We start from the raw sequence: 17,667 nt of genomic DNA on the forward strand, positions 1-17,667 counted from the left end.
TTTGCCATAGAATCAACCAATAATGTAAAGCTTGTAGATACAGTAGAGTATATAATTAGCTGTAGAATCAACAATGTGTAGCATTTTTGGAGATAAAGTAGCTAAACGTTCAACAGGAGGACTCACAGTTCTGGCGGTCTCGAGCTCCAGCCTTATCTCATTAGCCTTGGTCTCTGACTCGGTCTCTATGGCAGCCTTCTGCAGCTCTGAGTCTTCCAGGGCCAGAGCTGACTGCTGAGCCTTATCCTTGGCAGCCTGGGACAGTTCTGCTTTGCACTGCTCCTAAACAAAACACACACAATTGAAGTTTAAAGTTTAATTTGCCATATGTAATAAATACACTGGAAATATTACTCAGAGCTCTCACAATAAAACAGAACTAGAAACAACAAGTAGAAATATGCACAAAATATACATATCCAGAGTTCTAGACTAACTGTTTCAACTGGTGCAACTAACTTTTTCAGTTAATGGCACCAGCACATGATTTGGTCAGACCAATTTTTCGTGGCTGTGCGCTGATAATGACAATCAGTTTGAATGAGCTTTTTACCAATCTAACTACATAACAACACAATGGTACTAATTTATTTGAATGGTAAATCTCTATTAATAAACTGGGCAAATCAAGATGTAGCCTAGGCCTATTCACAATACAGGTGAATGTATGGGGCTACAGATGAAAAACAATACATTTCCCTTCCATTTGGGACATATTTTATTGTACTGATCAACATTTGCATAAAAGAAGAAATCTCTTGTTTCATAAAAGTGCATGCTGTCTCTAAGACCTAATGACTTCATTCACACAGTGAGAAAGACAGAAGAGACGTGAGGCCAGGGAGACGAAGTGAATTAATCAAGTTTTTTATGGAATGACTATGGTTTTTGGTGACAATCAGCTTTGAAATCAGCATATTTTGCATTATGGGTAGTGCATTGCTGTAAGCTAGCAAGGAAAGTTAACCTTCAAAGCTGGAAGCTACTGGTATTTTCTTGCAGTGTTCTAGCCTGTAATAGACATTGTTTTGCAAACAGTAAAAACAAGACCGGGACAATACCAGTATCGCAATGTTTTTTCCATGGCAGAAATGAAAACACAAAGCAGATCAAACTCTTTGGTTTAAAAACCTGCATTATGTAAAATATTGTGTGATATAGCTTGGAAAATAAATAAATGTGACTCTGGATGACAACATAATGATATTTGTTTCCAACATTACAGCTGCTTTCATAAACAAGTTAAAAATCCGCTTCGTGTTTTCTTTGCTTTCAACTACCGTAATTTCCGGACTATTAAGCGCACCTGAATATAAGCCGCACCCACTGAATTAAAAAAATATATATATTATTTTGAACATAAATAAGCCGCACATGTCTATAAGCCGCAGGTGCCTACCGGTACATTGAAACAAATGAACTTTACACAGGCTTTAACGAAACACGGCTTGTAACAAAAAAAATTCAATTAGCAGTAAGCTTTAGTTGTCTTTTTGCACTGAGTCAATTCCTCACGCTGCTGTTTCCAACGTCTTATCGACTCATTAAGACCAAGCTCCCATGCAGCAGCTCTATTTCCTTTTCCAACAGCCAGATCAATCCCCTTCAACTTGAAAGCTGCATCATATGCATTTCTCCGTGTCTTTGCCATGAGGAGGGTGACAAAATGACTACCGTAATCAGAATGATGGGAAGTTTGAGAGCGCTAAATTTTATCTAAACAGTAAACAAAAAAGTTGTTTGACCTTAACCCGTTCGGCAATTTCATTGGTCTATTGAAAGCTTCATGCCGCCAAAAAACTGAGCACGTCACAGAATGTGTTTTTAAAAAAAAACAAAAAATTGAAAGCGGGAAAAATGCATATATTTGCCGCGTCATTGTTTAAGGCGCGGGGTTCAAAGCGTGGGAAAAAAGTTGCGGCTTATAGTCCGGAATTTACGGTAAACTAATGAATATCGCTATACTGGTATTGTTCCTACCCTAGTAACTAACAGTTGCAAAATTTCTCCATGCCGTGTTGCATTATTCAAGTGTATTAACTTATGCGCAGCATGATTGGGGCTCTAACATGATGCAGCCTAGACTCCCAGTTAGTCCAGTGGTTCCTCAAGACAGGTTAGAGCCAGCAGTGAGTGAGGGAGCAGGCACGGAACTTGTGCTATAAGGATTGCGGCTGTGTTGATAGACGTTATCCTCTCTCAATGACAGAAGTACCGAAAGAACCTCAAATTCGAGTACCGAACCATTTTTCATGTTCTAGTATCAAAAAAGTACAGAAGTTTCAGTATACCATGCAAAACTAAACTAACGTGACCAGCGAAATCATTTTCACTGGCACCCTAGCGACCAATAAAAAAATTGGTGTTGCACTGTCAAGTCAAAGGGTCACAAATAAGGATGTTTTGGACGCAGTCTCGAACCCTGATATAAACGTACAGCTCAAACACTTTGTGCAATAGTAGAACTACGCTTTTTTTTACAGTATGTGACAACTTGAAAGTGGAGAGGGCGATATGAACTTACCACAGCCTGGTTGATTCGAGCGCTAAGCTCCTGTTCTTTACTTGCCAGTGCTTCACTATGTAGCTTGTCCATCTCTGCCATTTTCTCCTCTGAGGATTTCTACAACACACAATGTAGCACAACAGTAGTCCTTCATATGACTGCAATGTAGGAGTCATAGAGGTAGGTAGTTGGTAAGAGCATCGCTCTAGCAACATCATGGGTCCCCAAAAACACTCCTATAGGGATCCTCTGAATATCATGCTGATATGTAGTAGTAAATCAGATCAGTATTTATCATTTGTTTGTAAAAATGTTGCTAAAGTGTTTGTGCTGAAGAGATTATATGCCTTCATGCCTTAGGAACCCCTTCGTTGACATGGCTACAGAGTTGAAAACAGGTATTATACTGATCTGCTATGAATTGCTAGCCTGGGTGCTACTTGGCCCATGCTAACTCTACAGGGAAACACTAGTCTTTGTTTGAGTTGGGGCTAGGGAATCCCATGACATGAGCAGAAACAGTTATTTGTGTGCAGAAAATTTTACTTTACCTGGAGAATATCCAGAATGCATGAGAACGTTAATGTCCCGGTCAAATGTGTGTTCGGTTATTCTTGATTTACGGTTACCGCAATGTGTATGAATCATATTGTTATCCACAGAGGTGAATCTATTCAATCTAAATGTGCTGTGATGCATGATAATACATACAGTGGGACTACCAAGAACATGGCAATCTGTATCCTGATACCTGACAAAAAGCCAGAGGAATGAGAAAATCTGGGGAAATAATTGTTCTTCCACATTGAAGTTTAGGAGCAGAGGTGATTCAGGAAAAGTTGGTGTCAGAGAGGGAGTTACAAAAACCTGTCAAAATGGAAACTAAAATGCTTTGTGCACACTATGGTAATTAAAATACTTTTCAAGTCCAAATACCCAAGTAAAAAAGAAGCTGTATGTGGTTTCCGTAGTCTAAGTCTTGAAGGTGAAATGGAGTGTAACAGGACAACAAACCAGAGCAGTAAATGGTTGCAAAAGAGGCAAACCTGAAATAAATCATCAAAATTGAAATAAACTAGCTAATAGGCAATATGAAACAAACTGGCACAATACAATTTTTATTGTTTGATTACAATATAACTCACTGACTAAATGGCTTTCCTCTGTTCTAATATAACTCACCGACTAATGGCTTTCCTCTGTTCTAAAGAGCTCTTGGTCAGGGTTGTGGTCAATTCCATTTAAATTCAAGTTAATTCAGGAAGTACACCGAAATTCCAATTCTATGCTTTCAATAAGGACATTGGGAATGAGTTTACTTTGTGAATTGACTACTGAAATGGAATTGACACAACCCTGCTCTTGGTACTGGGTGAGTAGTGATCATTTACTCCATAAGTACTGAAGGAGTATTTCATTAGTATTTAGATGTACTGTAGATGTGCCTCACCTTCATGATGGTGACCACCTCCTGCTTGACCCTGGTGAGCTCCTGCTGCAGACTCCTCTTCTCCTCCTCCCCAGCCCTCTCCACCTGCTCCTGTAGCTGGAGCAGCCTCCGCGCCCCCACAGCCAGAGCCTTCTCCAGCTCCTTGAACGCTGGGGGAAGGAGGTGCAAACACACATCCTCAGTTAGATGCCGTACATACACACTGTTATAGAGGAAGAGGAGATAAGGAGGAGACACACTGACCAGCTTTCTCAGACTTCTCCTTCTGGTCCTGCAATTCTTCTGTCTGGGCGACGGCCATCTTGCTTCTGGAGCGGAGCTGGGCAATCTCCTCCTCCTTCATCTCCAGAGTCTCATGCATCTGACGCTTCGTCTCTGCAATCACCATGCCCTGAAGGTAGAGCCAGGATTAGATTGAATTTGACTTTTGGTGTTATAATAATACGTGCTGTATATCAACCAGATGTGATCTCAGAGGATAGCACATTCATGAAAACACTTATTTCCAAAGTGAAAGCCTTCATGTGAAGCATTCATTCAGTTTTGATCTGTTATGATTGGAAGCACACAATCAGACAGGTTTCATTTCTAACCAAGACAAGGAAGCAGACAGGACATATATTTGAGACTTTTTGGGATGTGCGTCAAACTCTTTCCTTTCAATGTTGGCATGAATTTAACTAAATAACTTAAGATGTCTGCCAGTACTCCACTGATTGCTGTTGTCTCCTACGTACTGTCTTAATCAAACCCCAGGCCCTAAATTGTTCTGACTGTTACGCTGTGCCTCTAACTCTAACCCACATTCCTCAGTGACCTCACGAACGACCGTCTATACTCCAGCCGAGCTGGGGGTCAAACACACACACATCTCTCCTGCAGAGCTAGAGGTTAAGGGTCATGCGCAACAAACGTGGATGGAGTGTCTCTGACGTCTCTGCGCTCAGTGGCAGAGCACAAACATGTCTATATTTCACGGATTCACACTAAGCATCCCTGCAGGAGTGAGAAGGACATTTCAGGGGCAGACAAAGTTAGGAGCAGAACAGTCGAGGCTGGTAGAGGGAGGAAGGGGTGATTATAATGGTTTCCAGGTGTTATAAAATTCCATTACAATGTGTCTGTCCTCCAATTTAACCTCACTAGGGTCTGTGGGACATTAGCGTCCCACCTGGCCAACATCCAGTGAAAATGCAGCGCGCCAAATTCAAAAACAAAAATAGTCATTATAAAAATTCATGAAACACACACGTGTTATACATGGGTTTAAAGATAAACTTCTTGTTAATCCAACCACGGTGTCAGATTTCAAAAAGGCTTTACGACGAAAGCATACCATGCGATTATCTGAGAACAACATTTTGTTTAAAGCATCAGGACCGTGCGCAGGTTATTGCACAGGTTGCCCTTGCAAGAGGTTATGAACCTCAAGGCTCTTTCTTGGTAGCTTGGTCCAATATGATTTTGTGTTGTATAGCCAACTCCTATGGTCGTTGGCCCTACTGCACGAACAGCTCTGGGACCAGGCTACTTTCCTGGTTCGATAAAGGTTAAATAAAATCAAGGAAGTACCCAGATAGGTTCCAAAGTGTTTGCACATGGCAGGCAGGCAGAGAGCTCATCAGACACCAATGCAGCACCACACCGCTCCCCAAGCTGCTCCCTAGGCTCCCTTCACCACCCATGAGGCCTGGCCACCACAGCCACAAGGCAGTCGTTAACAGGGGCTGCATACGAAGCCAACTAAACCAACACACAGACCTAAATTACAGACAAGGTTAGGTTGGTTTAGCAGCAGTGGCGTGTAGCTCTCTGACACTACTGTGTGAGAACATACAATAAGACAAATAGGAAACAGACATCAGCGCCAAGGAAATACCAGTTCCTGAAGGTCAGAGGGTGGCCTGGGAGACAGCTTCTGTCTGTGTGTGTGTGTGTGTGTCCTCTCTGTACCCCTCACATACAATTATCTTTAAGGTCCCTCACTCAAGCAGCACATTTCCAACACAGAATCATCCACAAAGACCAGGTAGGTTTTCCAATGCCTCGCAAAGAAGGGCACCTATTGGTAGATGGGTAAAAATAAAATAAAAAGTAGACATTGAATATCCCTTTGAGAATAGTGAAGTTATTAATTACACTTTCAATGGAGTATCAATACACCCAGTCACTACAAAGATACAGGCGTCCTTCATAACTCAGTTACCAGAGAGGAAGGAAACCGCTCAGGGATTTCACCATGAGGCCAATGGTGACATTAAAACAGAGTTGAATGGCTATGATAGGAGAACACTGAGGATGGATATACAATATTGTAGTTACTCCACAACACTAATCTAAATGACAGAATAACAACCAGGCACTAAAGTAATACTGCAAAACATGCATCCTGAATACAAAGTGTTATGTTTGAGGCAAATCCAACACATTACATCACAGGACTCGGGTCGAAAAGTAGTGCACTAAATAGGGAAAATGGTGCCATTTGGGACGCACTCTGTCCTAGAGATAGAGTTTGTGTGTGTAGAGCATGTGTGCATGTGTCAGAGATATCTAGTGATCCCACAGACCAGGCACATCACCACTAAACCATGAAGACTCCTATGGATGATGTAGAACAGTGTACATGGTGTTACCCTTCAGACCATACAACAGTGTTCTGTTGGATTCTGGGTATCAGACACTCAGTAGACCGTCTCATCTTCAGACCCGTGTATTGAAGTCCCTTCATAACTACAGCGCACTAAATTACAGACGGACATTTCTGTGGTGGCTATATGTGGAATGGTCTTCTAAAATTGGGTGAAGCTTAAGACTATCTTTACAGAAAAAGTTGATCAGAAGATGGATGTGATGGTTAAACTTAGTGGCTCACTGTAATGACTGGAACGCAGGTTAAACCTAGTGGCTCACTATACTGACTGGAACGCAGGTTAAACCTAGTGGCTCACTATACTGACTGGAACGCAGGTTAAACCTAGTGGCTCACTGTGCTGACTGGAACGCAGGTTAAACCTAGTGGCTAACTGTAATGGCTGGAACGCAATAATGCTAATTTATGATCACACAACTTTTATTTTCATGTTTCATTTCATGAAGTACTATCATAGTACATCCTCTCCATTTCTCCCTCCACCAGCCTCCACTGACATTGGTTAACACACCTTGGTTTTCTCCAGCTCCTGTAGTCTCTCTTGTAAAGTGTCGTTCTCGCTGGTCAACTGGGTGTTGCGGTCCTTGTATGTCCTCAGCAGCTCCTTACACTTCTGGAGCAGATTCTCCTGGTGCATCACCCTCTTCTGCAGTACCTCAATGCTTTTAGATGGGTCGGCGCTGCCCCCTGCTGTTTAGAGCAGGTAAAGTGGGTCAGTCAGAAAAGGGAGGACTAACTATGACGGAGGCGCTAACGATTGGTGTTGTTGTGGTGGTTTTATAAACTCGATAAATGACAAATGGCTCTGTGACAAACATTTCAACAATACATCACTCGGACCTGGGTCCAAATAGTATTTGAAATCCAAAAAATTTGAGTGTTTGGTTGGTAGTACCAGATGGGCAGGGTTGGCTCCTTAGGCACTATTCGATTGGTTCCATTGCAGCAGACATTATTAGAACCCAGGTCTGCTACTGTCCATCATCATAATCATCATCATCATCATTAGGGTTGTGGTTCAGCATAGTGTCTGTACTGTATAGCACCTGTGTCTGTGAAGGGGCTCTGTGGGGCAGACCCGGAGTCATCTTCAGTCTGGAGAGGGTGTTCAACCTCAGGGGCCACAGTTCCACCAGGGACCCCCTTCAGACGCTTCTTCATCAGGGCCACCTGGCAGAGGAGGAGGGGGGGGGCCCAGTTAAAACATAGAGCAACACAGGCTAGTGACCACACATTATTCAACAGTCAACATTATACTGACAGTGTTTACCACACATTGAAACATAAAATTGATATTTTATTTCATATCAACTGTAGAAATAAAATGAGCTCTAAAAGTATTGGGACAGTGACATGTTTTGTTTATTTTGGCTCTGTACTCCAGGACTTTGAAATAATACAATGAGGTTAAAGTGCAGACTGTCAGATTTAATTTGAGGGTATTTTCATCCATATCGGGTGAACCGTTTAGAAATTACAGCACTTTTTGTACATAGTCTCTCCATTTTAGGGGAACAAAAGTATTGGGATAAATTCACTTATATGTGTATTAAAGTAGTCAAAAGTTTAGTATGTCTCAGTTGTCTCGATCCTTCAAAATCCTCCTCCCCTTCATCTACACTGACTGAAATGGATTTAACAAATTACATCAATAAGGGATCATAGCTTTCACCTGGATTCACCTGGTCAGTCTGTCATGGAAAGAGCAGGTGTTCTTCATGTTTGGTAGAGTTTGTGTATATAAACACCCACCTGTGTCTGAAGCACAGTAATCATCTGGTCCTTCTCCTCCAGGGCAGCATCAAACTCCTCCTGAAGGTGCTTCTTAGTCTGCTGGTCCACCTGCAGCTCCTGGGGAGGAACAGATCATACTCAAGGTTCACAGCACTCAGCAGAGAATCGTGTTTCTATATGTAACAGTTTAGGTTCCGTCCCTCTCCTTGCCCCAACCTGGGCTTGAACCACAGCAATCACAGATCAACAACTGACACCCCACTAAGCATTGTTACCCATCGCGCCACAAAAGCCGCGGCCCTCGCAGAGCAAGGGGAACAACTACTTCAGGTCTCAGAGCAAGTGACATCACCCGATTGAAACGCTATTAGCGCGCACCACCGCTAACTAACTAGCCATTTCACATCGATGACATATACTTTCTACATACTGTATAGGGAACACTGCTTCGAGTGAGATATTTTGGGATTGACTACATGGCCGTCGTACTGCTCACTGATCTACAATAACACCTTACATCCCAAATAACTACTCATTATGTGATCAAGATACAGTGAGGGAAAAAAGTATTTGATCCCCTGCTGATTTTGTACATTTGCCCACTGACAAAGAAATGATCAGTCTATAATTTTAATGGTAGGTTTATTTGAACAGTGAGAGACAGAATAACAACAAAAAAATCCAGAAAAACACATGTCAAAAATGTTATAAAATGATTTGCATTTTAATGAGGGAAATAAGTATTTGACCCCTATGCAAAACATGACTTAGTACTTGGTGGCAAAACCCTTGTTGGCAATCACAGAGGTCAGACGTTTATTGTAGTTGGCCACCAGGTTTGCACACATCTCAGGAGGGATTTTGTCCCACTCCTCTTTGCAGATCTTCTCCAAGTCATTAAGGTTGAGGGTGATGTTTGGCAACTCGAACCTTCAGCTCCCTCCACAGATTTTCTATGGGATTAAGGTCTGGAGAGTGGCTAGGCCACTCCAGGACCTTAATGTGCTTCTTCTTGAGCCACTCCTTTGTTGCCTTGGCAGTGTGTTTTGGGTCATTGTCATGCTGGAATACCCATCCACGACCCATTTTCAATGCCCTGGCTGTGGGAAGGAGGTTCTCACCCAAGATTTGACGGTACATGGCCCCGTCCATCGTCCCTTTGATGCGGTGAAGTTGTCCTGTCCCCTTAGCAGAAAAACACCCCCAAAGCATAATGTTTCCACCTCCATGTTTGACGTTGGGGATGGTTTTCTTGGGGTTATAGGCAGCATTCCTCTTCCTCCAAACACAGCGAGTTGAGTTGATGCCAAAGAGCTCCATTTTGGTCTCATCTGACCACAACACTTTCACCCAGTTGTCCTCTGAATCATTCAGATGTTTATTGGCAAACTTCAGACGGGCATGTATATGTGCTTTCTTGAGCAGGGGGACCTTGCGTGCGCTGCAGGATTTCAGTCTTTCACGGCGTAGTGTGTTACCAATTGTTTTCTTGGTGACTATGGTCCCAGCTGCCTTTAGATCATTGACAAGATCCTCCCGTGTAGTTCTGGGCTGATTCCTCACCGTTTTCATGATCATTGCAACTCCATGAGGCGAGACCTTGCATGGAGCCCAAGGCCGAGGGAGATTGACAGTTCTTTTGTGTTTCTTCCATTTGCGAATAATCGCACCAACTGTTGTCACCTTCTCACAAAGCTGCTTGGCGATGGTCTTGTAGCCCATACCAGCGTTGTGTAGGTCTACAATCTTGTCCCTGACATCCTTGGAGAGCTCTTTGGTCTTGGCCATGGTGGAGAGTTTGGAATCTGATTGATTGCTTCTGTGGACAGGTGTCTTTTATACAGGTAACAAACAGATTAAAATTATAAACTGATCATTTCTTTGTCAGTGGGCAAACGTACAAAATCAGCAGGGGATCAAATACTTTTTTCCCTCACTGTAAGTTGTTATGTGCATTGCCTTGCTCACACTGATGGCCTTATCAAACACCATCATGGTTCAGAGCCAGAGAAGACTAGTGTTCCTTATCAAACACCATCTTGGTTCAGAGCCAGAGAAGACTAGTGTTGCTTATCAAACACCATCATGGTTCAGAGCCAGAGAAGACTAGTGTTGCTTATCAAACACCATCATGGTTCAGAGCCAGAGAAGACTAGTGTTGCTAAACTTCCTACATGTAGGACACACTACACCATTTCAACCAGGGCAGGGTTAATTTTCTACAAATGCAGGTTTGAGTCTCAGTAAATTACATCCTGAACACATCACACAAGTCACAATGCCTTATCTTGTTCTGATAACGAAAGCATGCCGTTTTCTCCCCTCACTACCACTCCTTCCTCTCTTTCCTTGTCTTAGCTGACCTCCTGCTCCATCCTCTCTTTCCTTGGCTTAGCTGACCTCCTGCTACATCCTCTCTTTCCTTGGCTTAGCTGACCTCCTGCTCCTTCCTCTCTTCCTTGGCTTAGCTGACCTCCTGCTCCTTCCTCTCTTCCTTGGCTTAGCTGACCTCCTGCTCCATCTTCTCCTTCCTTGGCTTAGCTGACCTCCTGCTCCATCTTCTCCTTCCTTGGCTTAGCTGACCTCCTGCTCCATCCTCTATTCCTTGGCTTAGCTGACCTCCTGCTCCTTCCCCTCTTTCCTTCGCTTAGCTGACCTCCTGCTCCTTCCCCTCTTTCCTTCGCTTAGCTGACCTCCTGCTCCATCTTCTCCTTCCTTGGCTTAGCTGACCTCCTGCTCCATCTTCTCCTTCCTTGGCTTAGCTGACCTCCTGCTCCATCTTCTCCTTCCTTGGCTTAGCTGACCTCCTGCTCCATCTTCTCCTTCCTTGGCTTAGCTGACCTCCTGCTCCTTCCTCTCTTCCTTGGCTTAGCTGACCTCCTGCTCCTTCCTCTCTTCCTTGGCTTAGCTGACCTCCTGCTCCTTCCTCTCTTCCTTGGCTTAGCTGACCTCCTGCTCCTTCCTCTCTTCCTTGGCTTAGCTGACCTCCTGCTCCTTCCTCTCTTCCTTGGCTTAGCTGACCTCCTGCTCCTTCCTCTCTTCCTTGGCTTAGCTGACCTCCTGCTCCTTCCTCTCTTCCTTGGCTTAGCTGACCTCCTGCTCCTTCCTCTCTTCCTTGGCTTAGCTGACCTCCTGCTCCTTCCTCTCTTCCTTGGCTTAGCTGACCTCCTGCTCCTTCCTCTCTTCCTTGGCTTAGCTGACCTCCTGCTCCTTCCTCTCTTCCTTGGCTTAGCTGACCTCCTGCTCCTTCCTCTCTTCCTTGGCTTAGCTGACCTCCTGCTCCATCTTCTTTCCTTTAGCTCAGCCTGTTTTTTTTGTCATGACCGATAAAGAATTCATGAGTTCCAACTCTACTGCTGTGACTCAGGGATGGTCTGCGTCTTAAAAGCTTTTAAGTTCAATCAGAGAGAGTAACGGCTAATAACAGAGTGCTTTTGGACTAAAATATGACCCCATAAACAGTACTTTGATAGAGTTCAACATTTTATAGGTATTTATCAGAGAGAGATGCTGGTCCTACTCGTACCTCTCTCAACTCCCCTATCCTACGGAGGGCTTTGTCTTGACTCTGGCTTAGAATGGCCTGAGGAGAAAAGCAGAAGAGACCACATCAGTGTAGTTAATGAGAAGCATTCAGTGAGTGTGGATAGAAGTGGTTTCCATCCTCCAATAGTACACAGCATATCTATATGTAATCTGGTATTGAGGTGGTTTAGGAAAATTACCTGGCTTTTCTCTTTCTCTCTCTGTACCGTTCTGTAGGTATTGACCAACTGGGCGGGGGAGTGAACACAGAGCGAGGGAGAGAGACAGACAGACGATGGACACAGACAGACGGAGACAGAAAGAGAGAAGCCGATGGAGAGATGAAGACAATGGTTAGAAAGGTAAATCAAACATGGACATGTATGCATAGCAGGCCAAGTCCCTACTCTAGTCATCTGTATTAGAGACTGACTGGATGAGAGAGAGAGGACTGATCATAGTGACTGGTACATCATTGAGGTGTGATACAGACATACAGCAGCCTAACTTCCTGCTCTAGATCATAGTGACTGGTACATCATTACTTGCTGAAACAGTAATCACCTATTGATCGCATAGTTATTACACTTTGATTTCTTTTGAGACTAATTTCTACAAGCCACCTCAGAGCATTTGGAAACCCCCACCTCAGAGCATTTGGAAACCCCCACCTCAGAGCATTTGGAAACCCCCACCTCAGAGCATTTGGAAACCCCCACCTCAGAGCATTTGGAAACCCCCACCTCAGAGCATTTGGAAACCCCCACCTCAGAGCATTTGGAAACCCCCACCTCAGAGCATTTGGAAACCCCCACCTCAGAGCATTTGGAAACCCCCACCTCAGAGCATTTGGAAACCCCCACCTCAGAGCATTTGGAAACCCCCACCTCAGAGCATTTGGAAACCCCCACCTCAGAGTATTTCCCTCTGTAGTTCCCCAGGCTCTTCTCCACCCTGTGTAGCCGATGGATCAGCTGTTCTCTAGACAGAGCAGACAGGACCTCAGGGCTACCATATGACTCCTCTGCCTCGCTCTCAATGTCTGAAGGAGGGTCGTAAGCTGGGGACGGAGGGTCGTAGGCTGGGGTGGGAGGGGTGGCAGAGGGGGAGGCCAGGGCCTCATTCTCCCCCAGGGGGGTGAGGGAGTTGAGAGAGGGGCTGCGGTTCAAGCCCTCTTTGGGCGGGGAACGGAAGAGGCCCTCGGCCCGGCTGGCACCGCGGAGGAGAGACTCCACAGAGGGGACACGGAGCTTCTGGGTAAGCGACTGGGACTCCTCTCTCTGCGTGGGGAAGGACAGGCCAGTGGAGTGTATTACTGACAGGACAGTGGAGTGTATTACTTCATTAATTTCCATGACAGCCAACTACACTGAACTGAAATGCATATAAATGTACATAGCCTTTGCTAGAGACATGGGATAAAAATGAGGGTTAAAGAACAAATCCACTCCTTCTGTTAAACTATCTACATCCAGATGTTTATCAGAACGTATCTTCCATTATCTCTGCAGATGATTCACTGTCATAGCATCTTAACCTTCATTCTTAGTTGCTTTACCTGTTCTGAAATCAGGACATAACAGCCACATTTAAAGGAGAAGGTAAAAAGGTTGAACAAGCTAGAGGAAGATGTTAGGAGGATGGGTATGAACTTACCTGAGGAGAAGCCCTCCCATCTCCATTGATGCTTCCTCTGGGGGATCCTGTGGTGCCTCTCTATGGCAGGAGAGAGAGGTTAGAACAAACGTAGCCAGGGGTTAGCCAGGGGTGTCTCTGAAATGGCACTCTATAACATAGATAGTGAACTACTTGGACCAGGCCCAAGCAGCCTATTCCCTATAAAGTGCAGTACTTTTTAATATATAGACCCTGTTGAAAGAGTAGTGCACTATATAGGGGCCACGTAGAACAGGGAATAAAAATGGGTGCCATGTCAGACGCAGCCCTGGTACCTGGACCTGTTAGTCTTCCATATGTCCCACACCCAGCCAGCACTGTACTGCTACGCCCTGATTACTCTGTATAGGGCCAAGCAATATTAGCAGAGCCATCTAATATACACTGCTCAAAAAAATAAAGGTAACACTAAAATAACACATCCTAGATCTGAATGAATGAAATAATCTTATTAAATACTTTTTTCTTTACATAGTTGAATGTGCTGACAACAAAATCACACAAAAATAATCAATGGAAATCCAATTTATCAACCCATGGAGGTCTGGATTTGGAGTCGCACTCAAAATTAAAGTAGAAAACCACACTACAGGCTGATCCAACTTTGATGTAATGTCCTTAAAACAAGTCAAAATGAGGCTCAGTAGTGTGTGTGTGTGTGGCCTCCACGTGCCTGTATGACCTCCCTACAACGCCTGGGCATGCTCCTGATGAGGTGGCGGATGGTCTACTGAGGGATCTCCTCCCAGACCTGGACTAAAGCATCCGCCAACTCCTGGACAGTCTGTGGTGCAACGTGGCGTTGGTGGATGGAGCGAGACATGATGTCCCAGATGTGCTCAATTGGATTCAGGTCTGGGGAACAGGCGGGCCAGTCCATAGCATCAATGCCTTCCTCTTGCAGGAACTGCTGACACACTCCAGCCACATGAGGTCTAGCATTGTCTTGCATTAGGAGGAACCCAGGGCCAACCGCACCAGCATATGGTCTCACAAGGGGTCTGAGGATCTCATCTCGGTACCTAATGGCAGTCAGGCTACCTCTGGCGAGCACATGGAGGGCTGTGCGGCCCCCCAAAGAAATGCCACCCCACACCATGACTGACCCACCGCCAAACCGGTCATGCTGGAGGATGTTGCAGGCAGCAGAACGTTCTCCACGGCGTCTCCAGACTCTGTCACATCTGTCACGTGCTCAGTGTGAACCTGCTTTCATCTGTGAAGAGCACAGGGCGCCAGTGGCGAATTTGCCAATCTTGGTGTTCTCTGGCAAATGCCAAACGTCCTGCACGGTGTTGGCTGTAAGCACAATCCCCACCTGTGGACGTCGGGCCCTCATACCACCCTCATGGAGTCTGTTTCTGACCGTTTGAGCAGACACATGCACATTTGTGGCCTGCTGGAGGTCACTTTGCAGGGCTCTGGCAGTGCTTCTCCTGCTCCTCCTTGCACAAAGGCGGAGGTAGCGGTCCTGCTGCTGGGTTGTTGCCCTCCTACGGCCTCCTCCACATCTCCTGATGTACTGGCCTGTCTCCTGGTAGCGCCTCCATGCTCTGGACACTACGCTGACAGACACAGCAAACCTTTTTGCCACAGCTCGCATTGATGTGCCATCCTGGATGAGCTGCACTACCTGAGCCACTTGTGTGGGTTGTAGACTCCGTCTCATGCTACCACTAGAGTGAAAGCACCGCCAGCATTCAAAAGTGACCAAAACATCAGCCAGGAAGCATAGGAACTGAGAAGTGGTCTGTGGTCCCCACCTGCAGAACCACTCCTTTATTGGGGGTGTCTTGCTAATTGCCTATAATTTCCACCTGTTGTCTATTCCATTTGCACAACAGCATGTGAAATTTATTGTCAATCAGTGTTGCTTCCTAAGTGGACAGTTTGATTTCACAGAAGTGTGATTGACTTGGAGTTACATTGTGTTGTTTAAGTGTTCCCTTTATTTTTTGAGCAGTGTATATAATTATTAATATAAGCCTACTGTATAATAGCTAGCTAAATAGCATTAGTCTGCCTAAATGGAACTTATGAAGAAAAGAACAAAAAAAAAATCTACAATTTCCAAAAGCTAACCAAACAAAAACATTACTTTTACGATACGTGTTTGTGCCCTCATGTACATTAGTAGCACAATTTCTAACTTATTTACATTCATTTTTACTTACACTTGTATGTTGAGGTTTTAATTTTTGGCTGAATTTTCTTAGCGGCTGTACAATCGTCGCGAAATGAATTATGGGGAGATTCAGACCCGAAGTGAACATAATTGCAAACTCGACTAAATACGAGGGTTGGAGGGCTTACATTGCAAACTTCCTTTGCTTGGCTAATCATTTGGACCGCCCCCCAAGATGGCGACGGGGATTCCCCCAAAGACATAAGGCGAGGGTAACTCTAAGTGCTTGGACTGCAACAAGGTCCTTATGCTTCCAAAACCGTACAGCAAGCGACGCGTGTTAATGTTTCCGATAGAGTGCCGGACCGCATTAAAAAAAAGATGCTACACACAGGATGTATTTTTTATTTTTGCACTGTAATTTCAGAAAATTTCCATAATATCTGGCGCTAATAGTAGAATGATAGTGTTTCGCAGTATTACATACTTACCCGCTAGTGTTGTGATTGGCTTTGATATTCGCCTATTGATTTCTCCCGCCAGAGAATGACTGGAACTAATTACAAAAATCACTGAAGCTGGAGACCCATATCTCCCTCACTAACTTTTAAGCACCAGCTGCCAGAGCGGCTCACAGATCATTGCACCTGTACATAGCCCATCTGTAAATAGCTCATCCAATTACCTCATCCCCATACTGTTTTTTTTCTTCTCCTTTACACCCCAGTATCTCTACTTGCACATTCATCTTTTGCACATCTATCACTCCAGTGTTTAATTGCTAAATTGTAATTATTTCGCAACTATGGCCCATTTACTGCCTTACCTCCCTTATCTCACCTCATTTGCACACACTGTATATATACTGTTTTCTCTATTGTGATATAGACTGTATGTTTATTTATTCCATGAGTAACTCTGTGTTGTTGTTTGTGTCGCACTATTTTGCTTTATCTTGGCCAGGTCGCAGTTGTAAATGAGAACTTGTTCTCAACTGCCCTACCTGGTTAAATAAAGGTTAAATAAATAAATTAAATAAAACTAACGTGAGACTAGTTCTGAGACTATCGATTATAAGCAGTAACTAGCTAGACATTCGTTTCGTTTTACAGAATAGTACTAGTAGTAGGGAGATACTAGATAGACATGAGTGCGGTTATACATGTTGTGTTTAACCGAAAACTATAAGGTAGCAAGCAAGCCTAGACTAGGGTTCTAGTTATCTAACTAGCTTCGCAAATCAAAATACTTTCTTCTGCGCTAACGTTAGTTAGCATGCTAACGCTGAAGCTCGACCAGCTGAGCCTGACAACCAGGTAACGATAGCTGAACCAACCTGCTGGGCTTGTTGCAGTGACTGCGCATTCCTTTGCGCCGATTGCTCCTCGTTTATCTTTTGCTTTAGTTTCATAAACATATTTTCACCCAGATTCTGTACTTCCAAGCGAAATGTATTGTTTAAAAATGTAATTCCTGCATCCAGCAATCTTACTGGTCGCTAGTCTTTCATCTCTTGCAGGTGACTAGTGCGCATGTGCAGCCGACGTGGAGCAAAATTAGCAACCGAGTGACCGTCACAGATATATTAATTATTATTTTAATTGTTAATATTGTAAATGTATCACTTAATAATCTCCAAAGTACGCTTTGGAAATATGTACATTGTTACTTCATGCCGTTAAAGCAAAGTTTATTGAATTGATAGAACAACGTGCCAGATATTTCACTGGATAAATGTGAAGCATCCGGTTGGCTTTCCACTCACTACCAAATATGGTGATGAAAGGAAACCCAGGGTTTCGCCCAGCTTCAACTCGGAGAAGCTGGAATTGGATTGATTTTGGCCAACATTCTGCACATTTTGTCATCGATAAGACATTTGATCTCCGTACAGTTTTTGTTTACAAAATTAGAATCTACAAAAAAATAAAATGGACTGTGTTTTGTACACTTTACTCTTTTCCGAAGTTTAAATAAATTGCGTTGTTTAGGACTTT

The 17,667-nt window shown here is 44.1% G+C and overlaps 1 protein-coding gene across 4 annotated transcripts in view; it reads right to left on the bottom strand.

Moving 5' to 3' along the window:
- Nucleotides 1-17,224, bottom strand: part of LOC106610982 (golgin subfamily A member 4) — a 52,964-nt gene extending 35,740 nt beyond the window's left edge. The window contains exons 1-12 of one of the 4 annotated variants that reach the window (XM_045724820.1): nt 17,007-17,223; nt 13,525-13,584; nt 12,756-13,148; nt 12,069-12,116; nt 11,870-11,926; nt 8,362-8,460; nt 7,656-7,779; nt 7,121-7,296; nt 4,200-4,347; nt 3,957-4,105; nt 2,525-2,623; nt 127-282 (exon numbers count right to left, since the gene is read on the bottom strand). In XM_045724820.1, coding sequence (XP_045580776.1) covers nt 127-282; nt 2,525-2,623; nt 3,957-4,105; nt 4,200-4,347; nt 7,121-7,296; nt 7,656-7,779; nt 8,362-8,460; nt 11,870-11,926; nt 12,069-12,116; nt 12,756-13,148; nt 13,525-13,584; nt 17,007-17,087 — 1,590 coding nt within the window. In that variant the 5' untranslated portion in view covers nt 17,088-17,223. Of the gene's footprint in view, nt 1-126; nt 283-2,524; nt 2,624-3,956; nt 4,106-4,199; nt 4,348-7,120; nt 7,300-7,655; nt 7,780-8,361; nt 8,461-11,869; nt 11,927-12,068; nt 12,117-12,755; nt 13,149-13,524; nt 13,585-17,006 lie in introns of all 4 variants that reach the window. The other 3 variants (XM_045724817.1, XM_045724821.1, XM_045724826.1) reach the window with 3 other exon arrangements.
- Between the last annotated feature and the right edge of the window lie 443 nt (nt 17,225-17,667).

The sequence above is a fragment of the Salmo salar genome, chromosome ssa01 (assembly GCF_905237065.1).
Source record: "Salmo salar chromosome ssa01, Ssal_v3.1, whole genome shotgun sequence".
Classification (NCBI taxonomy): Eukaryota; Metazoa; Chordata; class Actinopteri; order Salmoniformes; family Salmonidae; genus Salmo; species Salmo salar.